Raw genomic sequence first — 22143 nt, 5'->3', positions numbered from 1 at the left:
CGAGAGCCACGTATTTCATCCTGTTCACGTCGATGCCAGCAAGTTGTGTCCTGGAGGCATCAAGCTGTCTCCGACCCTAGGGCAGAGGTCTTCAAACTTTTTTCTTTGAGCCCCCCCTCTGCAAAATGTTTTGAAGTCGGGCCCCCGTCCAAAACTTTATGGCCGGTATTGGGGGAGCGGGAGGGACATGGCTGCGTGCTGGGAGCAGGGTTTATGAGATGATTGCAGGAATACTTTTTCTATAGCTTATGAACTGCACTAAATATGAGACTTATAAAACAGCAAATGCATCAAACAAAACCAGATATTATCCCAAACAAACTGCTCCCCATAATTGGGGTGTTGTGAGCCCCTCACACTCTTTGACCCCAATTCAACTACAACTGCTGCACTAATGATAACTGCAGCCCTGAGTAGCAGGCTATCTCCTCTGCATCTTTTACCTCTTCCCTACCATGATGGATCATCACCTCGGTCCTAAAGCTTGTAAGGAAACTAAGCTCTGATGCCCCTTTTTTAAAGGTAGCCAGTCCTGCTGCATCTGATTCCTTAATGATAACCAGCAATGGCCACTTACACACTTGGTAGCAGTACCAGCTTCACTAATGAATGTCCCTTTAAAAAAAGAAAAACACTTATATTGTCACCTTCTTTGGGGTATCTGTCTGAAGAAGCGGTCTCTGGCCATTTGTAAACATGAATGAGTCCCAATACCGTGCTACCTATTCTGGGCCTTCTCTTTGACAATATCTATGAAACTCGCTCCTTTCCTCTGTTTCCTAGACCTGTGAGGCCCTAGGGATCGAGAGGATTAGGGCTCTGCATCTGAATGCAACCCTGCTGGCCTTCTACCTGCCACCCCATGGACACAGCTTTCACAAAAACACTGCCCCATAATGATTAATACTGACTTTGAGGTGCCTCTGCCTGACAGCGAAGGGTGGGGTGGTAGTGCAGAATGTTATAAAAAAGAAACCAGCCTTCTTACCAGCCATTAATTGATTGAATCACTTAAAGCCAGGGCCACTGGAATTATGAGTTTCTGCAGCAGGAGCGTTTTCCACATAATTATCAGTTTACTGCATTTGCTACATAATCTGCAGATTTCAACAATCATGGTCGCAGTGAGCACCACCAGTGTGAAAGCCGGCCCTGATCGGGGTGAATCGTTTATCAGTGTTTACTGTTTAGTTAGAAGAATGGTTAGCTGTTCGTGGCAATTTTATTGCTCGGACCTTTTTGACGCGCTGTGGATTGAGGACAGGAAATCATAGTTATGTTCAGGTTTTGCCATTCAAGTTGCGCGAGTCACATGAGAACGATTCTGACTGAGCCTTCCTGTGGACGAGTTCCAAGCGCCGGCGGGTCACCTCTGGAGTTTCTGCTTTGTTGTTACATAAGGTGAAACACGAGCCTTGTAATTAAGGCGGGACCGGTGAGGCATAGCTGCTCTCTGCTAATTTGCCCTTGCAGGGGGGTGCTCATGAAACACGATCTCACCAAGTCATGTGAAAGGGGGGCTCATCACTATTCAAGTCCCTCACAGCAAAACACGTGATCCAGGATCCAGGCATGGCAAAGCACCCGGCGTCCCACCCTGCGCCTGGATACATGCGATGCTGCTGATCGCTCTATTGTGTCCAGAAGTTATGGAAAGTCTGCGCCCACAGGAGCTCGCGTGACAGGAGCAGCTCCAACAAACACAAAGTCATTGTTTGGGCAGTCCGAGGCCCCCTCCCCTTCGGCACTTTGTGCACGGGCGGCATTCCTGTCTCACATTCCGCAGTCTCTGCCGAGCAGCGGGAGCTTGGCGGTGAGCAGGCGGTCTCTGCCTCAGAGGGTGACAGAGCTGCCTTGGGAGGAAGCAAGATGCAGACACGGTTATGACGTCCGTAGTGCTCGCTCACCACAGAGGAGCGGGGGCAAAGGCACGCCCATTCCCAACGGTGGCCAGCACGCGCGCTGCTGCGCATGCTGTCCACCGGTGGGGATGGGCGGAGCAAAGGCAGGACATGCGCCCGCCTTTGCCAAATCGCGTGCTTTTTTTTACAAAAAAAGCACGCGAAAGCCAATGCCACACGGGGAAAGCAAACCCACACGCACGAGCGTCTGGGTAGCTTTCTAAACCCCGTACAAGAGGTCTCGCTCTGCGCGACAATGCTGCACACTGCAATGTTAGGCGCAAGACCTAAAAAGTATATTTTGTAAGAACTTGTTTTATCTCAATCAATGCATCATTTTTCAGCAGCCTAGCTTAGAGTATGTAAATACTGATTTAAAATAATGACTTACATATTCACAGTGCTTTCTGCCACAGGCTGGGACCTCATATAACTATAAACGGGGCCACTGGAATTATGCGTCAGGAGAAGGCCAAATAATGCAGCAGGGTTGACTAAATTCTACAGCAAGCAAAGGCGAATTATGCTGCATAATTTTGCATATTTTGTGATATTATTACTGCATTATTTTGCACATTTACACTTGTTAACACTGTCCTGACTTTTATTGCCCCTCATAAGTACTACATTAACACCCACATACAGCAATAAGCAACAGAAAGGTTATCACTCAACCTTTAGAAAGAGCCTTTCACTGCGAGGTAACATTTTGCTACATTTTTAGTAACTTTTGAACCGCTTGAGCTAGAAAAACTTTTTTTTTTAATTTGCAAATTATGCAGCAGATGGTGGATTATTTGGCAAATGCAGGAAATCGATAATTATGCGCTGTGAGTGCAGGGTGAGCGTGAAAGTGAAGGGGTGAGAATTAGGAGTGAGTTGTCCGAATGTAGGGAGCGTTCCGAGATACTTGTAGAAGTAAATCAGCATGTTATTGATGGCGGCGTAGGGTTTCAGCTATGAGTTAAACTATTGCTATTATGGCATTAATTAGGGATCAAGGGTGGAGGAAATAAATAATGTGCTGATCCTGCAACAAACTTCCAGTCTTATGATTAGGGTTGCCAGCTCATTATTTTGATGTCCTAGTCGATACAAAAATAAACAGTCACCTAAAGCATTATTTTCAGCACCTATCTATGCACACTTCGAACAGCAGATATAAATAGAAAGCACTTTTAATTGTGTTCTAGGGCAGCCTGAATGGTTCATGACTGATAATTAAAGGGAACAAAGTCAGAAAAGTTACATCACAAATGAATGCATACTTTTTTATTTATAACCCAGTGCACTCGCTGACCTCTGGCCCCACGGCACTCAGATCTCACGTCAAGAGCTTTGGAGTAAATGAAGACAGCCTGGAAATGCAACAAATAAATATTGCCGCACTTCCAGGCCATCTTCATTTACATGTTACTTGCAGAGGCATCTGCACCCCCCTGGGAACCCATCCACGCCGCCCCAGGGGATGCGCCCCGCAGTTTGAAGATCTCTGCCCAAGGGTCTCTGGTCCTTTTGTGGATGTTTTAGATTTCCACTACTTGAAGGGAGAGGCGCTCCCTTTTGTCCCGGCGAAGCTTATATAGCTATCCACTCCCCCCCTGACCACTGACTTTTGGGAGTCACACAGGGTTGAAACTGCAACATCAGGGGTGTGTTTGATGGCCAAGTAATCAGTAATGACTAGAAATGTGGGTTATGTTTTCAGGGTGTTGCAGTAGACCCTCTACTAGGCGCCAGGTTTTAGAGAAGGGGCCCATTTGCGGGGCTGTTAGCATGACCAACACGGCTAAGTGGTCTGACAGAGACCTGGGTTTGATAATGATTCTTGTATGAGGAAGGTGAGGTCAGGCGAGCCTAGGAAGTGGTCCAATCTGGCATAGGTTTTATGTGCAAAGAAGTAATACCTTTAATCTCTGGACTGTGTATTGAAGGCTCTCCAAATGTCAGCTAGGCCTATGTTTGTTAGCCACTTCGCCCCCACCCTCCCCCAGTAGAAAGGGCTCCCGTCTGTCCATGTCTCTGTGCTTATCTATCTAGTTTGTTGTTAAATATGAAGTTTACGTCCTCCCCACCCCCACCCCAACTAGGACCAGGCGGTTCGGAGTTCCCAGGACCTCTGTCATCGCTTTCTGAAGGAAGGGCTTTTGCCCCTCATTAGGAGAGTGAAGTGTGGCCAGCATGATTGAGCTTGAGCCTTCTTGTATTGAGTATGCTAACATCCTACCCTTGAGTTCGGCTCCTCTATGTCCCACTTTTCCACGAAAACAGTGAGAGACCAGGATGGCCACTACTGCTGTTTTATTGGAGAGGGAGAAGAAAAACTGAGGAGGGAAGGCTTTGGAGCGGAGTCTATGCTTGTTTCCGAGGAGGAGATGCATTTCTTGTAGTAAACAGATGTTTGCTCCCGAATGCTTCAGGTAGGAGAGAATGGAGACATTAAGGGTGAGCCCTTCATCCCATACAACATGGGGTAGTGTTGTATGAACCCCTGAGTAGACCTCCCCCAGTTCTAGATAAGGTGAGCGGGCAGGAAAGAGTTGAGATTCAATGTTTGAGGGCGACAGCATCATAAACTCATTTAAGTAATCCCCAGGTGCAACAAAAGGAAACTGTACGTCGCCCAACCAATTGGCATAATGTAACAATACCCAAAACTAACATGACTTATGTCGATGTCCATGTCTCACCGTTCATTGGGGTATTCACGCAGTGGGGAGTCCATGGTTATGGTCTCCTTCCCTCCCCACTCGAGCCCGTGGCAGAAGGCAACAGGAGGGGTGAGGTGGAGGGTGAGAAAGGAAGAGGAGAGCAGGGACCGCAGAGAGTAAGCCAGTCTGTGTAGACTTGTGGCGTTGCTGGTCTAGAGGAGTCTCCTGCTAGGGATTTTATGACGGCCTGCCTCTCCTTGGCCAAGGTTTTCGATCGGGGTCGTTCCCGTGCTCTTCCAACCTCGGGCTTTTCGTCTATCTCGTGCTTCACCTTGCATGGACCCAGTTGAGTTTCCTTTCAGGACCAGGATGCTGTGCGAATACTCCAGCGACTGGGTTTGGTGTAGCTTCCTTTTGTGACGGAACACCAGGTGATACAGGTGACCGCATGAGTACTTTACCCCTGAAACTGAATGTGGGTGGAAAAAGGTTCTGATACTGGCTTTGGGAAATTAAGAGCAGGGGGCTGCATGTTCAGTTGAGCCATGCAAGAGACAGCGCTGTACCAGCACAGACCAAATAGAGAGACTCTTAGTATTACATTTCTGAACCATGGGGAAGGACAGTCTGAATGCTAGAGAATGCTATTTGGTACATGTTATTGGTAGAAATACTCTATGTAAAGACTGACTGCGTAATGTTTGTTGTTGCAGTCGTATTAGGTTTCAAACTCGTTCTTTTTTCAGCAACTATTTAACTCTTGTGGTAGTTTGTTATTCATATTAAAGCTGACCCCACTCCCGTGGATTAAGAACTTAAGGCTCACACTAAGGTTATACCCTTTCACCAAATAATACATGATATTATTTGCCTTGCCAGGTTTGGTGGATGTGACATATATAGCTTTCCTGTGGGACTTAGTCAACGCCTTAAAATATAGTTTTACTTTCATTTTGAGAAAAGGATCTACTATTTCCCAGGTGGCTCAAACGGAGGGCCATTCCTTTTATTGCTCTTCTGTTGTTTGATTAAAGAAAATCTTCTTTGCCAGGATCTCTTCTGGGAAAGAGAAGTATTCTATGTCTGATAAAGTAATTGTAGTCCGTGTCAATTCTAGGGATGTTTTGTCAACCTAAGATTAAGCTCTAAATTGAAATCTGTGTGCATTACACAGTTTTGGGCTCTTGATGTTGGTCTTGCTTGTTGAATTACTATTTTCTTGCGTTGATTCAGAAAAATATTGGCTGTCTGGTAGATTAATATGGTGTGACTTTTGAAAGCTCTTGGAAATGTCACTATTAAATATCTACACACGTACAAAGTGTAGGAAAGAGAATTAGAGAGATTTGACCAAGAGTTGCTACTTCTCTTTGTCTTCATCCATCCTGGGCAAACAAAGTGTTCTGGTGTCATTAGAACAAAAAGCTAAATTTGACTTACTCCAAATGGATCTTCCTTATGCAGTAAGGGATGTTGGTACAGATTCAGCATGTTACACATTTGGTTTGATTGACAAGCCATGGAGTAACTAATATGGATACTCAAAGACAAAATACTACAATTATTTGAATATCTGACCTGATTTATTGTCTTTTCAGAAATTGCAAACTAAGACCTGCCCACATGTATTGTCTAGTTAACACGTTTTGCTGTGTTGATATGCATACTCAATTCACATTTAGAATATATACATGCAAAACAATTGTCGTTATTGTGGTTCTCGTCAATATGAACAAAAAATTTGATTGCAGCTTGGTATCTAAAAATGCATATTTTTCTTTTGTGTATTTTAAAGGCCCTATTAAAAAGATTAGAATCTATTAAGCCAACAGTTGGCATGAAACGCTCTGAACAGCTGATGGACTATCAGCGCCAAGTGGGATATCTGAGCTCATCAGCAACTTCACCGAGGCCGGTTAAGTCATCTGCAAGCCGGCAAAGCTCAGCACAAGGCAAGTTCTTTAAAAGTATTCATTTATTTAGTTTCATTTTCGCTATTCATTGCCAGCTACATGTAGTTGGATATGGTTCTACAACACTTAATTTTCATACAATCTTTGTTGAATGTTCCACAGTCATGCACAATTGAGATATTACTTTTGTATTTCAAATGGTCCGTGGCTTTTTTTTCAGCAGCTAACTAACTGGACACCTTACATTCTGTACTACATATTTGTATAAGGGAGTCCTCGCTTTAATAATTATTTTGCATTTGAAAACTTTAACAATTTTAATAGATATGGTGGGGGTAACGAAAACAGTCTCACTGTAGTTACCAGCACATGTTAATTCCAGTCTGAAACCTGTTGTCCTGACTCCTAACAAATGTAGCTCTGTTGTTGCAAAAACTGTTGTTTTGTTGGAAGTGCATCAGATGTGACTGAAGGAATGTGGTACTCAATGATCTTCAAACACAGCTGATTTGATGTTGGACCATGTTGAATTCAGTTGTAATGTATAATAGCTTCTCAGCAGAACCGAACCTTTTAGAGACCTTTTTGTTAACTTTTTCTCAGACGTCAAATATTAGTACAAATCAAAGGAGTTCAAATACCCAAAAAAACATTCCAGGTAAAAAGATAAAGAGGTTAATAATGACTCGTATTGCACCCACTGCAGTAGTAATCCAGATTGAACATGTCATCACCTTTGTCTAAATAATTTCTGTCTACATTACCATTCCAGCTTGGATTTATTGCTACTGCCTCTAGTGTAGTATTTTTTCATCTGGGGGATGTGAACCCTTTAAGGTCTGGAAATCCCTTAAGGTCTGCGACTATTTAAATTAAATCTAATTGGAGAGATTAATAAAGCTGGCGTACATAAAAAAGGAAAATTGAAAATGTTAAATCTATAAATGTGAAGGAATTTAAAATTGGAGGCTAAAACTTAAGTTGGTATCCTTAGCATAATTGTGGGAGCAGCCCAAGTACAGCAAACATAATTTAGTATAGACAATTGGTCGCCTTAATTGGAACACTGGTATGCACCGACCAAAAAAGCATGCATAAGGAACAAGTAAGACTGATGTGCTACAATCCAGCATATTGCATCATCTTTTCGAAATCAAACCAAATTTTCAAATGCGCCAACCATTCCATGAGTATTACAAAATTAATTATATTTTTGTTTACTTTTTTCTGAATTATATAAAATTCTTTATAATTTGTGTATTTGTTTCATGCATACTTGTTTCTGTATTTTTGGTTATTTTGATGTTGAAATCCTAGAAATTGCTTAGGCTGAATTCTCCGGCTTCTGGTAGTGGTAATTGGGGTCCAGAGAAGTCGAAAGGTTAAGAACTACTACTCTGGTGTAATGAAGACATTATTTTTGTTTAACTGCTGGCCAAGTGTCCTCAGTTCTTTTGCTGAGAACTTAATAGATGTCTTCATTCTTAAGTTAATGTCACCAACAAAGACTTAGTTGTCATTGAGAAGATCGCCAGGGGAGAAGATCACTTGACATCTTCTAAAAAACTCATCATCAAAACCTTCATAGTTGTCTGTGAAAATGCCACTGTTGGGAAAATCCCATTAAAAATAGATTCTCTCCGTCCACTCTCGCTACTCAATCTCGACCTGAAGCTATTTACGGGTGTCATAGCCGCCAGACTGGGCCCCCGATTGCCTGGTATTATTGAACCCGACCAGCCGGGTTTCATACCCAACATACAAAGCAGCGACAACACCAAGTGGATAATGCACTTAATAGACAAAGCCCACTATATGGGATTGGACACCCTGTTACTTTCAGTCAACACGGAGAAAGAATTCGACAGAGTGGATTGGGGCTTTCTAGACAAGAAACTAGCGCACTATGGTATAGGAAACCGTTTTCGGGCCGCCAGCTGTTATGACCAACCCAGAGCGATGATCCGCGTCAACGGGGGCCGTTCGACATCCAATGAGGCACAAAACAGGGGTGTCCTCTTTCACCTCTGCTCTTTGCGCTCTACATCGAACCCCTAGCGCAACGGATTAGAGACAACCCCAACATCTCGGGTATCCCCTCCGGGGGGAACGTCATACCGTTAGTCTCTATGCGGACAACATCCTAGCGACCCTTGACACATCCACACGATCTGTCCCAGCTTTCTTACAGGAACTCACTGAGTTTGGCATGGTCTCAGGTAAGTCAACGTAGGGAAAGCAATGCTTATGCCTCTCGGCCTCAATGAGAACGCCCCTGAGAACACATTTAGATGGCTGGGAGACTTGCGATCCCACACCGAGATCCCATACCTGGGGGTAAGTCTGACTCCTTCCACTGACTGAACGATTACACACAATTATTCGAACCTCACTTCCCAAATAACACAGGATCTTCGCCGGTGGCAGACACACCCTCTGTCGCTGTTAGGTCGCGTCGCAGCAGTTAAAATGTCCATATTGCCTAAAATACTATATATTTTTCATACGATACCGAAAGTGCCCCCCCATGCGTTATATCCGTTCATTACAAAAAGAGATACAACATTTTATCTGGGCTGGGAAACGGCCGAGGTTACGCAGAGATTTGGCTTACCGACCCCCAGAAGAGGGTTGCTTAGAGATTCCCAACCTACTGAGCTATTATAGAGCAGCACAACTGCGCTATCTCGTAGAATAGAGTAGACCGGAGTCTGAAAAAAGATGGCTCTTCCAGGATAGAGCGATGTCACGCCTCTCTTTGTGGAAGATACCATTCCTGAAATCTTCGGACAGACTAACTTATCTCCCCAAATCTCCTATCACTCGCTCAGTATTGCGGCTGTGGGACACAGTAGCGACTAAGCGGAACCTTACCTCCTTCCCCTCGCCCCTCATGCCCCTGTTCGACAACCCAGACTTCCCACCAGGACTCGAGGCGAGGGCGTTCACACAGTGGCGAGCCGCGGCCTGCATAGATAGGACATCTATTTGATCTCAACTGGTTCATTCCTTACACTGCTTTGCCTGATTGGTACGACATTAAAGATCCCAAAAGATTCCAATACTTCCAAATTCGCCATTGGTTACTACATCCCGACACAAGCCCCCTGGTTACCAGAAACCTTACAACCTACGAGAAGGGTCTCTTATCTAAGCACTCAGACCGCAAATTGATCTCTGAATTATATCTTCTCTTTTACCCCCACCGGCACCCACAGAGCGTTCGGCTGGGCAGCGACGGTGGGAGGCAGAACTAGGTTATGTTATGTTATGTTATTCACACTTATACCGCGCACAGCTGCCCCAGCAAAGGGGCGTCCTGGCGCTTTAACAAGGTACACAAAACACAACACTAATAGAAGACCAGAAAGAAGAGGCCACCGAACACAGTTTAAGAGCTAAACAAATAAAATAGTCTTGATGGCGCGTCTAAACTGGAGGAGGTCATCAAGAGCCCGGATATGAAGAGGAAGAGAATTCCACCACTTCGCTGCTAACACTCGAAAAGAGCGGCCACCAGCTCTACTCAGACTGAAGCGTGGAACCACTACCAGATTCTGACCCAGAGATCTGAGGGTTCGCGAGGGTACATACGGCACCAACAAGTTCTCCAGAATTTGAGGTGACGTACCCTTGAGGATTTTATATGCAAGGCAAAGTACCTTGAATTTGATCCTCTGAGGTAGCAGCATTTCCCCAAAAGAATGGAACCAGATCTATTATAGGGCAAATCGTACTGCTAGGAATATGGCAAGCAAGGAAGCAGTGGTTAAAGTAGCCCTTTACTGGTGCCTGACCCCAGCTCGACTGCACAAAATCAATCCAGACCGTAGCCCCTTTTGCTGGAGAGGCTGTGGTGAGGAGGGCACGCTGACGCACATACTTTGGGAGTGTAGGGAATGACAGGTTATTGGACGTCGGTACTCGACGATATAGACTTTCACTTTGAAACTGAAATACCCCGCTTTCCTGCCTATGCTCTTCTAGGCCTGCCGAACGCACTCACCTTCCCACTAAAATCCGTACGAGGGAAGCAAATGGGGCTAGCAATGGGCGCGGCAGTACACCATATCTTATCTCTATGGGACACACAGACCCGCCCAACACACAAAGGGTGGCTACACAAACTGTGGTACATTTTTGGTATAGAACGAATACAAGCTAACCTTACACACTCATCAGCTTCTTTCTACACTATCTGACGCCCCATCCTTTTGCTGCTGGCGCTGGAATTCAACGAAGTCACATGCCCCAAACACCTCCGCTTGCTCAGACTCACCGATGCCCCGCAGTCCAAAGATACTGACTAGGTGATACCTCATCTTCATTCCCACATGGCGCAGTGGCACACCGGTTCCGGGGAGGGAGGGTGGGGGAGTTGGCTTAGGGGGTGTGGGGGAGGGACGGTAACAGGCGGGTATGGTTATGGCACAGATTTAAGCGCTGCCTAGCATCAAGAGATACGCCCTCATGACCCAATTTTGGACACTGTTTACACATGGACATTGGTAATAAGCGTCGGACACGCAAAAGTGTGATATGCTGCTTAAGGCAACTACTGGGGTCTGGTGGGATGCACTTGGGCAACACTGGGTTTGCTAAAATGTAAGTTTACCTGCTTTGAAACCAATTAAAGTTATTAAAAAAAAATCTCTAAATTATGATTTTGGCGTTGAAACCTCAAAAATGGTACTCCCCAAGAAGCATGTGGCCACCCAAAAAACCTGCCTCTCCATCGCTTCAATACTGAATATCTCTAAAGAGTGCTATGGTCACACATGGAACATACTTCTATAAAGAAATACAACTTTATTAAGAATTTCTAACAAAGGTGAATATTTTAAGGAATAAACTGCAACACAATGAGTCTTATTTACTTTTACAGATGAAGAAATTAGGCAGTAGAAGATTAGAGAACCGGCCTTCATTACTCTGATTTGAGCTATTCCTGATTCACTTTTGAGATGCGAGTTTGCTTTGCTGTCCTGGAGCACCTTTTTTTCCAAGCCTAAAAGAAAATCAAAACCAGTACCACTGTTGCACCCAGAAAGAGGGCCGTTAACTACAATTTGGTATCTTTCCTATCATCCTAGAAAGAAGAGAAAAAATGATTCCTACTGGAGAATAAAAATTAGTTTACTCAGCGCTAGCACAAATAATATCTGATCTCTACAGCTTGTGGAGATAGCTATGTTTTGTATATACAAATGTGGTTACCCATTGCCTCACCTAGACATTAATTGTTACCAAGGTATTTGGAGGAACATGTTTGTTGTGGTTATTGAAAAAAACCTGTGCACCTTTTATTGATTTTAGAATTGTAACAAAACATTGTGCTTCTTATGCCCACAGTGCAAGCTAGATGATTAAGAACAAGAAAACTCCAATAAAAGTGTTCACATTTGTAGCATCGTGGCAACAGCTTTACCCAGCTGTTCTATGATGAATAAATATTTGTTATTAATTCCACTATCTGCATGGGAGGCTCAGTTTTATCTTCAGTTTCGCCAAACTTCTCCAACATTTGTCCCAAGGCCAAGATAGGCATTCAAAGTGTGTGATAGATCATTATTCTAATTATCTTTAATCCCTAGGTGCATCGTGCGTTCCCTGCAAAGAGATTTGTATAAGGATGATAGCAGATGGACACACTCTGTATGCCCCTTAATGTAGGTACTGTTTCTGATTCCAGGGGGTCTACCAGGAAACTCTAGCCAAAGCAACCGAATTTTCTTTTACAACCGAGCATAAAATAGAAACGGCCCTTTCCGTTCTCCAAACACAAATCTTGCTACGTCAGAAGTTTTCAGTTGATTGTCAATATACAGATCCTCCATCAATTACATGACCATCTCACCCCATCTGCCTCTCTTTTCAGGGAATGTAGTTCTGGATCGTTCCATATTGCCCTACTGCCATGAAATAATGCCTTCTTAGCTACCCAGGCCCACATTTCTAACATATGTCTTACCAGATGCGTGTTCCCAGGACCTTGTCCATTTTCAACATAAATAGCAAGTTAAGCTCACCTGCACCGTTGCATCCAGCCAAGACTTGTTTTTTATGGTTTGGCCGTTGAGCTGTAGTTGAGCAGCCAGCTTATATTCTAAATCTGGTAAGGCCACGCAGCTCCTCTTATATGGTAGTATCAGGACCTCTAATCATAATCTAGGGGCCTTCATACGAGTCAGGCGGAGCAGAACCCCCGGGTGGGATACTGCGCTGCCTGATTATGACTGGTTTGTTGTTGTTGTATCCAATTACCAGACCCGAATTTACTGCTTAGTCATTCTAGACGAACAAAATGCATGAGGCTTGGTTGCAACAGCAGCCAAGCCGCATCCCTGCTCCAATTGCACTTTTCTTTGGCAAGAGGGAGTATTCAGTGCTCCTCCATGCCAGAATTGATTATTCCCTTCCACCTTCCTTCTCTCCACCATCAGTTCACACAGAAGCCCCGCACCACACAGAAGACCCTCGTACACATGTATCTTCTGCTTCGAGCTCGTGGTACATATCTATGTTAAACCCCGTCGAAAAGGGAGTTAAGTGCAGAATACCTCACTGTAATTTACTGCCCCTACAGTTAGTCCTCATTCGAGGGGATTTAACTCGTAATTACACAGCACTTGTGGGGTGTTACTGGACGATATCGATACTTACTTACTTGGTGTTTCTACTCTGCTAGTACTGTGCATTTCAGTCAGAGCCTAGGTCCTTTATCCATATAAGTGAATGTTACAGCTGGTCTCATTCCTTGAACAACTTTCTGCGTATTATGAAGAATAATCCATGAAAAATGTACTCGACCTGGTGAATACTGTAATTTTTAATACTGCTATCCTTCCCATCATTGACAGTGAGAGAGAGCACCAAAACAGTATACGATTATTAGTTTATTCAAAGTACCCTACCTATTTTAAATTCTATTGAATTGTTGGGATTCAGCACTATTCTTATTCTCAGATACTTGAAATAGTTTATTTGCTAGTTGAGACGTAGATCCGGCGGTAGGGACAGTCCATGGCTTCTCCATAAGTTTTCTCAGTGACATTAGTCGTGATTTGACAGGGTGAGTCGCACCTCCAATATCACTCTAAGTGGTTTTAATGCATTTAACATGTGAGGGATTGATATTTCGGATGCCCAAAATAATCTAATGTACTGTCTGCATATTTGGAGACTGATATGTCCCTCTCTAATGCCCTATTGTAACAATGATCTCAGCTGCACGACAGCAAGAGGCTGTGTAGCAAGGTAAATAGCAGGAGAGATACCCCCTGCCTGTTGTTCCACTGCAAATCCAAAGGGTCTGAAATCATTTTATGTATTCTTATTCTTGCTTTGCAAGCATTATATTGCAACCTATTACAGGTTACAGGTTGTCCATCCAGGACATAAATTTAATTTATGTAAAACTTTAAACAAATACTCTCAACTGACTATATTGGAGGTTGTTCCAATGTCTGCAGGTGAAGCAGCATAATTTTTACTTTGGAAGTGTAAAAAATATTGGATGTGCACCAGTTTTCTTAGATTTACAGCAGTGTTTATATGAGGTATCAACCGAGATTTGTCCAGATGAATTGAGTAAGAATGCACCGCGAGGAAACGATTGGTGAGGACCTTCATACGAACCTTTTGTATTTAATTTTAGCATAAACAGGGGTCTGTGAGATGTCCAATATGTAGGATCCTTGTCACGTTTCAAATCTACCACCATTGCTGACTCTCTGTCGTCCCTGAAGCCTCCCGCATTCAAGTGCCTACAGGCATACTGCATTGACTTACTCCACTAATGTGCTCCTGACCAGTTTGTATAGTTCAACAGTGGTACCCTTGAGGTTTGATTTTTGCCTTAGACATTCCTTCAAGTATAATTGTCAGTTCTTGTGTTTGTTGCAGGGCATCCATTTCAGATCTTTGCTCCGATGACCATTCAGAGAGCTCAACATTCAACTGAAATTCTGTCGTTTCTGGGTGGCAATGTTAGTGAATACTGCCTATCGAGATAGCTAGCAACGGCTCTGTTGATACCAGACTGTGTGATGAAGTTAACCCTGCTTGACTGCAGTTTGGAGAATGTTGTCTCTGGTTCTCTCTGCTCAGGAGCTATGCCATGGATTTCCCCAATTTTCCTTCTGTGAAGATGCTGTTTGTAAGAGGTATAAGAACTTGTCTAAGTTAGTGTACAGTTGTCCCCTCCAACTTATGTCTGAGCTCAGTCAACTTCATCAGCTGCTGTGACTGTCTCACCGTTACATACTCAATATGAGCAACATTGTTTTCCATCTTTGATTTGTCACTTTCCAGTTTTAGTCATACCTCATATATTCATCCTATGCTTACACCTCTCTATTTGCTTTTATCACATTCCATTCAGTTCCTTTAGACTTTCCTTATTGAGCCAGAAGTAGTTTCTCAGTTTCTTTGTCGCCATTTGTCTAAATCATGGATCTCACTCGGTGTCTGTCCGGAGTCTCCACAACGGTTCCCCTGAGAGATGCTCTAGCCGTGAATACATGATGGTGAGAGGGGAATAATTTAAAACCCTTCTGCTTCAATATTATGACTCCTGGCAGAGGTGCACTAGTGTCCTAATACCAAATATCTATCCTAAAGGATCCGTGAGAGGGAGAGTAGAAGGGGTAGGATTATGATACCGGTTCCTCTAATGTTTTAAGACCAGTTAAGGTAAATTGGGAGACAGTGTCCTTTAACTGTCGCATTTTGTAGTCCGTGCCCTGTTTCAGAGGGCCTTATGCCTGACATTATCCATTTAAAATTTCCAGCAACTTTTATCAGTAAGTCTGCATACGTAGAAGACTAACTAACTCTTTTATTTAGAAAAAAATATCAGACCAGGGGCCATATTACACCAGGTGCCCCGGGGGCGCAATGACCGTTTGCGCCCACTTTGCGCACCCTCGTGGCACTTTGGTATTACAGAAGGGGCCACAGACACTTCTGCGTCCCCTTCTGTAATACTGAAAGCGCTGGCGCCCATTCAGCGCCATGGCTTGCCCTAATTTTCATTGGGGCGTGTCCCCGTGCAAATGAGAGAAACCCTATCCCTCTGCGCCCACGCCGCATTATAGATGGAGGCATAGAGGCAACTATAAGTGCACCCCCTGATAGTAGCCTACTGGAAGGGTGAAAGGGGATCCTATGGACCCCTCAGACTTCCCTTGCAGGTGGGTGCAGTCACTCACTACACCCTCCTGTAAGGGGATCTGCAATCCACCTTAAAAGTGCAGGCGGGTTGCCGCCTGCACTGTGAAACAATGAGCAGCTGCTTCAAAGCCGCTCCGCCTGCACTGTGAAACAAGTTCGCAGCTGTCCTGGGGGCAACACATTCTATGTAATAGGGTGTGCTTTCCCTGTTTGCGCCCGGTGCACCTATTTTAAGGTGCACCGGGCGCAAACTGGGAAAGTGTGCTGTATAATAGGGCCCCTGGTGTCGTCAGTGCATGTATTTTTAATAGCCCCAGCTCGTGCCATTGATTAGATCGACAAGAGCAAATCTACCCTCTGGGTCAGTCTTATGTGTTTGAATTGTTAGTGGTACCTCTCCTGCGATTCAAGTTAGCACCCCTCTAGAATAGGAGGTATAGTTTGCTGCATATATTTTCCATCTCCATTTTCTGCACAGTCTGTCTGTTCTGGATTGTAGTAAGTGGGTGTCCTGGAGAAATGCAAAATAACTTCCACGTGTTTTATAAGCGAAGATACTCCTATCTCGCTATAATCATTTAACTCGTGGACATTCCAGGTCATTGTTTTAAGATTCCCTGCTATGTTAAGAATGGGTTTTGTATTTATGAATTGCCACCAACCATCAATCACGGTATCACCTAACATTATCTAAACTCCTAAAGAACCAAGCACATCTGTAATTCTTTTACTGGCCTTAAACATTTCAATAAGAATCTCAAATTCCTCAACCCATAATCCATGTGCATAACTTGAAAGAGGAATCTGATCAGTCATTATCCCATCCCCACCACTCCAATAAACAGGCCTAGAATTAACAGTGAAGGAAATCTGTAAAATTCAGGAACAGATGGAGGAAACTTCAGCCCACAGCACCTGGTGCAACCTCTACAACCGGGAGAGCTGGGAGTCTGTGGGGTCTCTCATAGCAGGGAAAACAAGGTTTTTTGGGGGGGGGGGGGGGAGATGTGACAATCCCTCCACTGAGAATCCCTTTGAGGTTAGCTCTTGGTCCAAAAGGAGTAATGTTCCAGTTGGGTGCAGGTTCGAGTTGGTGCTCATTTCTTGCAAAGCCATTAAGTTCCTGACTCCTGCAGGAGGATCCGTGCATGTCTGGTGACGTTTCCATTGTGAACCTGCAAGGTTTCTCACAGCCATCTGTCTAATCCCAAGCAGTTTCCGATGATTGAAACAAATAGAATTTTCTGTTCCTGATTATTCGAATTTTGTCCAGAAAGAACCGCTTGAGCTTAATATTGTGCTCACGTAGTTGCCCTTTCACAACATCAAAATATTTTTATAAGAGCTGTGTTTGAACGGTGTGATCAGTGAAAATCTGGATTGTCAGGCACTTATTCTAGGCCACTGCTTTGCCTCACGAACACTGTAGGATAATGTATCCATGTCTCTGTAGTTTAAAGAACTCTCTATCGTCTTGCGAAGTAGGGCGCCTGGCTTCGGTGATAGTGCCTTGGCTTTGTGCTCTGTGCTCCCTTCCCCTTTGAAAAGGGTTTCAAAGTCCCCAAGGTTACAAAGACTCAAGCATCCATTTTTCGAGAAACAATTTCACTGAGGGTGGGACATGCACAGCTCTCCAGGAAAGCTAGGAATATCCGATTATTTCTGCATGTATCTCTCCCTCAGCATCAGTCTCTCTCACTACCAGGATGATAGTGTTTCACATTTTTTTTTAACATTTGATACCGTGGTCCATACCGCCTCTTCTGTAGTCTTTCCTAAAATCACCCCTAATGAGATTCTTATCATCAAGATAGTGTCCAGTGTGTGTTTGATTGAGCAGCCTGATTGTCTGACAGGGCTCGGCAAGCCTGCAGGGGACAGTTGAAGGCAGTGGCCCTGTTGCTAAATGTTGAGGAGGCTGTGGGTCTATCTGTTTATCACCCTGATTTATTGTGTTTTGACTGATCTTGTTCCCTTGTGTTGATTTTCCTGGTTTATTCCCCATGTTGGAGGTGTCTGGAACCAGTGCAGGGAGAAGGAAGTTGGGGTGGATCAGGCAGCAACAGGTACATCCTATCTGCCAGCTCCACCTGTTATACAGATGTAGACAGTGACGTGTACCTCATTCTGTCTTGTGCCCCTCTCCCATGAGTGGGCCATGTTCACGTAGACTAATTCAGGTTGCGTTGATGTATGTGCCTCTGGGCATAGAGTTAACAATCTCAGCTTGTTTACCTGGGGTGTTTCTCTCGGGTCCTGGTGGCTTCAGTGGGTTGTGATGTGCGTCGTGTTATCTGCCCTTATGGGTGTACTTTCACGTAGTGTAGCATAGGGTTAGAGGCGTGTGCAGGAAACTTCCTATGCTATGCCCGATGCTCTTTAGCTTGTTCTGAATTTTTTTTATATTCAGAAATGTCTGCACACGGCCTAGGCCAATCTTTTTACATTTTGGTTTTGGATTAATTTAAGTGTTGGGTCTTTAATCAGGTTGGATGTATGGGATGTTGACTCTACTGGTGGTTGAAGTAGAATCTGCATAACTTTTTCACCCATTCATTTAATCTTGAAACTTTTTTTTATATCTTTTCCATGAAGGTAAGAAGCAAGGCTACAATAAGATATTGGTCAACAATTTCTTCCAGTTGTTTCTCATTGATGACTTGGCCGTGGGCAGGACCCCATTAGTTTGCAGGCTCTTTAAAAACATCAGCCTTTGAAGTCCCGGAATCCATGTCCTTATTGCGTGTCATTCTGGTCCTTTAACTTTTAGCAAACTGGCCGTGAGATTAACCGGCACGTTTGAAGCAGACTTTGTTCCCCTGTTCAGTATTACAGAAGAGCTGGCAGTGCTTTGGAAGATTTGTCTGGAAGAAGTCTGTTGTTCTCCTACCAGGCACATGAAAACTCTTATTTACTATCCAGCTTTTCCGGACCACTTTGTGCTTTGTGGTATTTCATGCATCTTTGCATTTGAGGTGCAAACGGCTGATCTCAGGAGTTTACTTCAACGTTGAGTCTTCCAGTGGCCTTCGAAGGGAGTTTTGTTTACTTTGGCTTGTTTGGTGCTTTCTGTTTTGCTTAGCTCATGCTGGCCACTGGTTTTAGGAGCCCACTTCACTTTGCTGTCTGGTTCGGCACCTCTACATTTAAGACTTTCCTTTTTATGCCTATTGAAAACGCTGCTGTTTACGTTGTAGTGTAAATTGTTGCAAGGCTTTGAACTTTCATTTTTGTTAGCCTTGATGCCTTCATAAAAAAATGTAGATTTCCCCTCATTGTAGGTAGGAAATCGTCATTTTAATCAAGACACAACGGCTAATAACATAAACCCTTCTATAGTACTAAACCTAACACCTGTTTTTTGTTTCCTTGTCTTTTACAGCCAGATCAGTGGACGAATGTGGTTCATCATCAGCTTCGGAACGGTCCAAGGATGTCTGTTCTGCATTTCCCCTGGAAAGAGTGTTCTCCTGTTCACCTGATGACCTAAGGTGGATGTTACATGGGTCGCAGCAGCTTTAATTTATGGTTTTACTTTGCAACATCACCCTGATTGTGTGATTTATTGTTTCAGTTGCTGCTGTGTTGAGTGGCAATAAAGAAACATGCATAATATTCGTCTCCTTGTCTTAAATATACTAATTTCCTACCTGCCTTGAGGGGTTGGGCGGGGTACTAAATCCCACTGTTTTAAAAAGTCCACAGATGAGAAAATAATTTAAGTGACAAGCTATGCATTTATTTTGCTGTCTCTTCTTAGCTTATTCTCGTTTGCCAACTACAACCAGATTCTGCGTCAGGACATTTTCTTCTCCTTCGTCTTTGTGTAGCACCTCTTTCTCAGCATGTCATTTTCACACCAGTCCTGCCATTTTCAGTCCTCTCATCATGCCAACTGATCACTCAGTTTTTCCTGTCCACTTTCAGGTGTGATGTTCACTCTCCTTGGCACCTACTCCTTCACAGACCACGTGTCAGTTGACCCAGCCCCATCTGACTTCCGTGTATAAATACAGACCAGTCTGCCACAAACTCAGCTTTGCAGCTCCAAAGCAGTAAGAGATTGGGTAGGTCTCGAGTGCAGTGTTGAGAAGGATGATATAGAGGGACTCCCTCATTTTCTATTTTAGCTACAGACTAAAAAGTACAGGAAATAAGGGATTTTATTCTGGGTCAAGAAAGAAGCGCTTGGAAAATCCCATCTATGGTGAGGTGTTTGTGCATCACATGTCCGCCTTTCACGTCGAAGGCTAAGTTCTCTTGATGCCTGTGCCTTTTAATGTCGAAATCCATTTCTGTGACCAGCACATTGTAGACAGTCGATGTATCTGTTTCTTTGCTCTGAATTTAAAGGGCACACTATCCCCCCAGACAAGGCCTAGGATCATGGAAAATAATCAAACGCTTGTCTCCTTCTTGCGTTCCACTGCAGAGGACAGTATACCTATTCCAACTTCAGAGGATGAAAACTTGATTCCCCCACATCCTGGCACTCTGCCAAGCACTCCAGAAGCAGTGTAATGTCCATCAAGCATGACCAAGCTTTAGCTCCTAGATTAACCCATCAATCTACTCACAGTCTTTGAGGGAATAAAGGTCTAGTCGCGAGAAGCATTACCACTAAAGACTAAGGACGAATGGTCATTCTGGACAGAGGTGCTCACTTAAACGACCAAGAACTCGCCCCAGAAATGCATTATGTAGGGAGGAACATTTCGGGCATTTGTGTTCCGGACATCCAGCTGAAGACGGCCCTAGAGAATGTCCTCCTGAAGGTTTCATCCTTTACAGGATCACCCCAGGCATCTGAGAGAATTCACTCTAGCTACTTTGCCCAGCAGGCATCACAGGATGCCGTACAGAGATTTCGATTTTGATTAGAATGTTCAGTCTCCTCAGTTGCCAGGTTCCATCCCCTTGGGTATCTCACCAGTGGATGATGTAGTTACTGGTTACAAAGTCACTAACCGCTCTGACAAGAAGCCTAAGAAACATCACTCCTTTTGCCAAAGATCCATAATTGTTCAGGGTCTGCAGGCCAAGCAACAAAAGGGCCTATATTGCGATTGGTTCCTGGAATCTTTGAAACTTTAATGTATATTTTCCACACACTCCCTCTCTACATCCATCCAAAAGGAGCCTAGATAAGAAATACAGGTTGGATGAAATGGAGCCAAAACTCCTCTAAAATCCAGTACCTGATGCTCTTTGTACTCACCATGGCAATGAAGGAGAGCAGGCATATGGATTCTTTGTGTAAGGAGATTTTATAAACATCCTCTACCAATTTGAGAGCAGCTAGTTCCTCAGCCCTTTTGGGGTCACTTTGAATGTGGTATGTAGGACATCTTGGAGCACATTGTTGGACATTCTTGGAGGAGGAGAAGAATATTTTCTAGAGATCAAAGATGACACGACTACTTAAAAACGTTATTTGCTTGGTGAAGGACACCACTCATTTTAACTACTTCAACAACTGTCACAGAATGCAACACAGTTCTTGGTTTTGTCTTTCATCCCTTCCTGGGCAAGCACAAACAAAATGTATTCACCATTCTCATGATCAACCGTCTTTGAATCTCATGCAGAAAATTAAGTACAGAACATGAAAACTGAAGCTGATACGTGCAGTTCAAAGGATGCAGTAAAGGTTAACATCAGTACGTTCATATAACCTATTCATAGAAGCAACTAGATCAAGAAAACCAGTTTAAACACCAGAAGCCTTTCTGCCACTGACAAAAAACATCTAGTGGCAGAGGAAATCAGTAGCTACCAGCCGCTGCAGGAAAAGCTTCACATATATCAAAACGAAGACCCTATTATCCTACATCCAATAGCCAGAATCATGGTGAAGGGAGTATTTTGAACAGTATCCATTCTTGGAAGAGGATAACAAGAGAAAGATGCGCAATATTGTACTGAATCGGTGGAAGTTTTGATGTCCAGGTTTCCCTCCCTGGATGTCTAAACAGTCTCTTCTGGACTGGCTAGTTTGGGAAGTGGACATTCTGCTAAAAGAAATTGTCAAGAATTTTCCAAAACCTCCAATGAATTATTGGATCTAATCCTTCTATGATCTGGTCAAGAAGTATTGTTCCTTAGTTAGAAGTGCATCTTCATCTAACCATATTTCCTTCTTTGACTCTTCAAGGCTAAAGTTTATCAAAGTGCTTCAGGAGTTTCAATACAGAACTATTGCCACTCCTCTCCCTACTCCAAACCATTACTTGCACAGGAGTGATTTTGGACTTAAACAACGTAAAAGTGTTCCATTTCACACTGAAAAAATCACCATCTCCAGACTCTTTATCCCAAAGTAGGACAAGTCTCCATTGTTCTGGGTTTGATGACATTAGACTTCTTCGGAGTGTGATATGTGAAATTGCACTATTGACCTTGACAGCAATGCTTAGAAGATCATTGGTGTAAGAAGATTAGAACAACAAAATACTTATTGACACAATAACTTTTCTGGTGGTGTTGCAAGATGAACATGTTGTA

At 43.8% G+C, this 22143-nt stretch overlaps 1 protein-coding gene across 8 annotated transcripts in view; it reads left to right on the top strand.

Moving 5' to 3' along the window:
* Positions 1-22143, top strand: part of CFAP97 (cilia and flagella associated protein 97) — a 427501-nt gene that overhangs the window by 356527 nt on the left and 48831 nt on the right. For 5 of the 8 annotated variants that reach the window (XM_078678034.1, XM_078678032.1, XM_078678031.1 and 2 more), the window contains 2 exons: positions 6348-6504; positions 19022-19252. In XM_078678034.1, coding sequence (XP_078534160.1) covers positions 6348-6504; positions 19022-19161 — 297 coding nt within the window. In that variant the 3' untranslated portion in view covers positions 19162-19252. Of the gene's footprint in view, positions 1-6347; positions 6505-19021; positions 19253-22143 lie in introns of those variants that run through there. The other 3 variants (XM_078678037.1, XM_078678036.1, XM_078678038.1) reach the window with 1 other exon arrangement.

This window comes from Lissotriton helveticus, chromosome 2_2 (assembly GCF_964261635.1).
Source record: "Lissotriton helveticus chromosome 2_2, aLisHel1.1, whole genome shotgun sequence".
NCBI classification, from domain to species: Eukaryota; Metazoa; Chordata; class Amphibia; order Caudata; family Salamandridae; genus Lissotriton; species Lissotriton helveticus.
The sequence above is the reverse complement of the archived record's forward strand: the minus strand, read 5'-3'. Positions and strand labels throughout refer to the sequence as shown.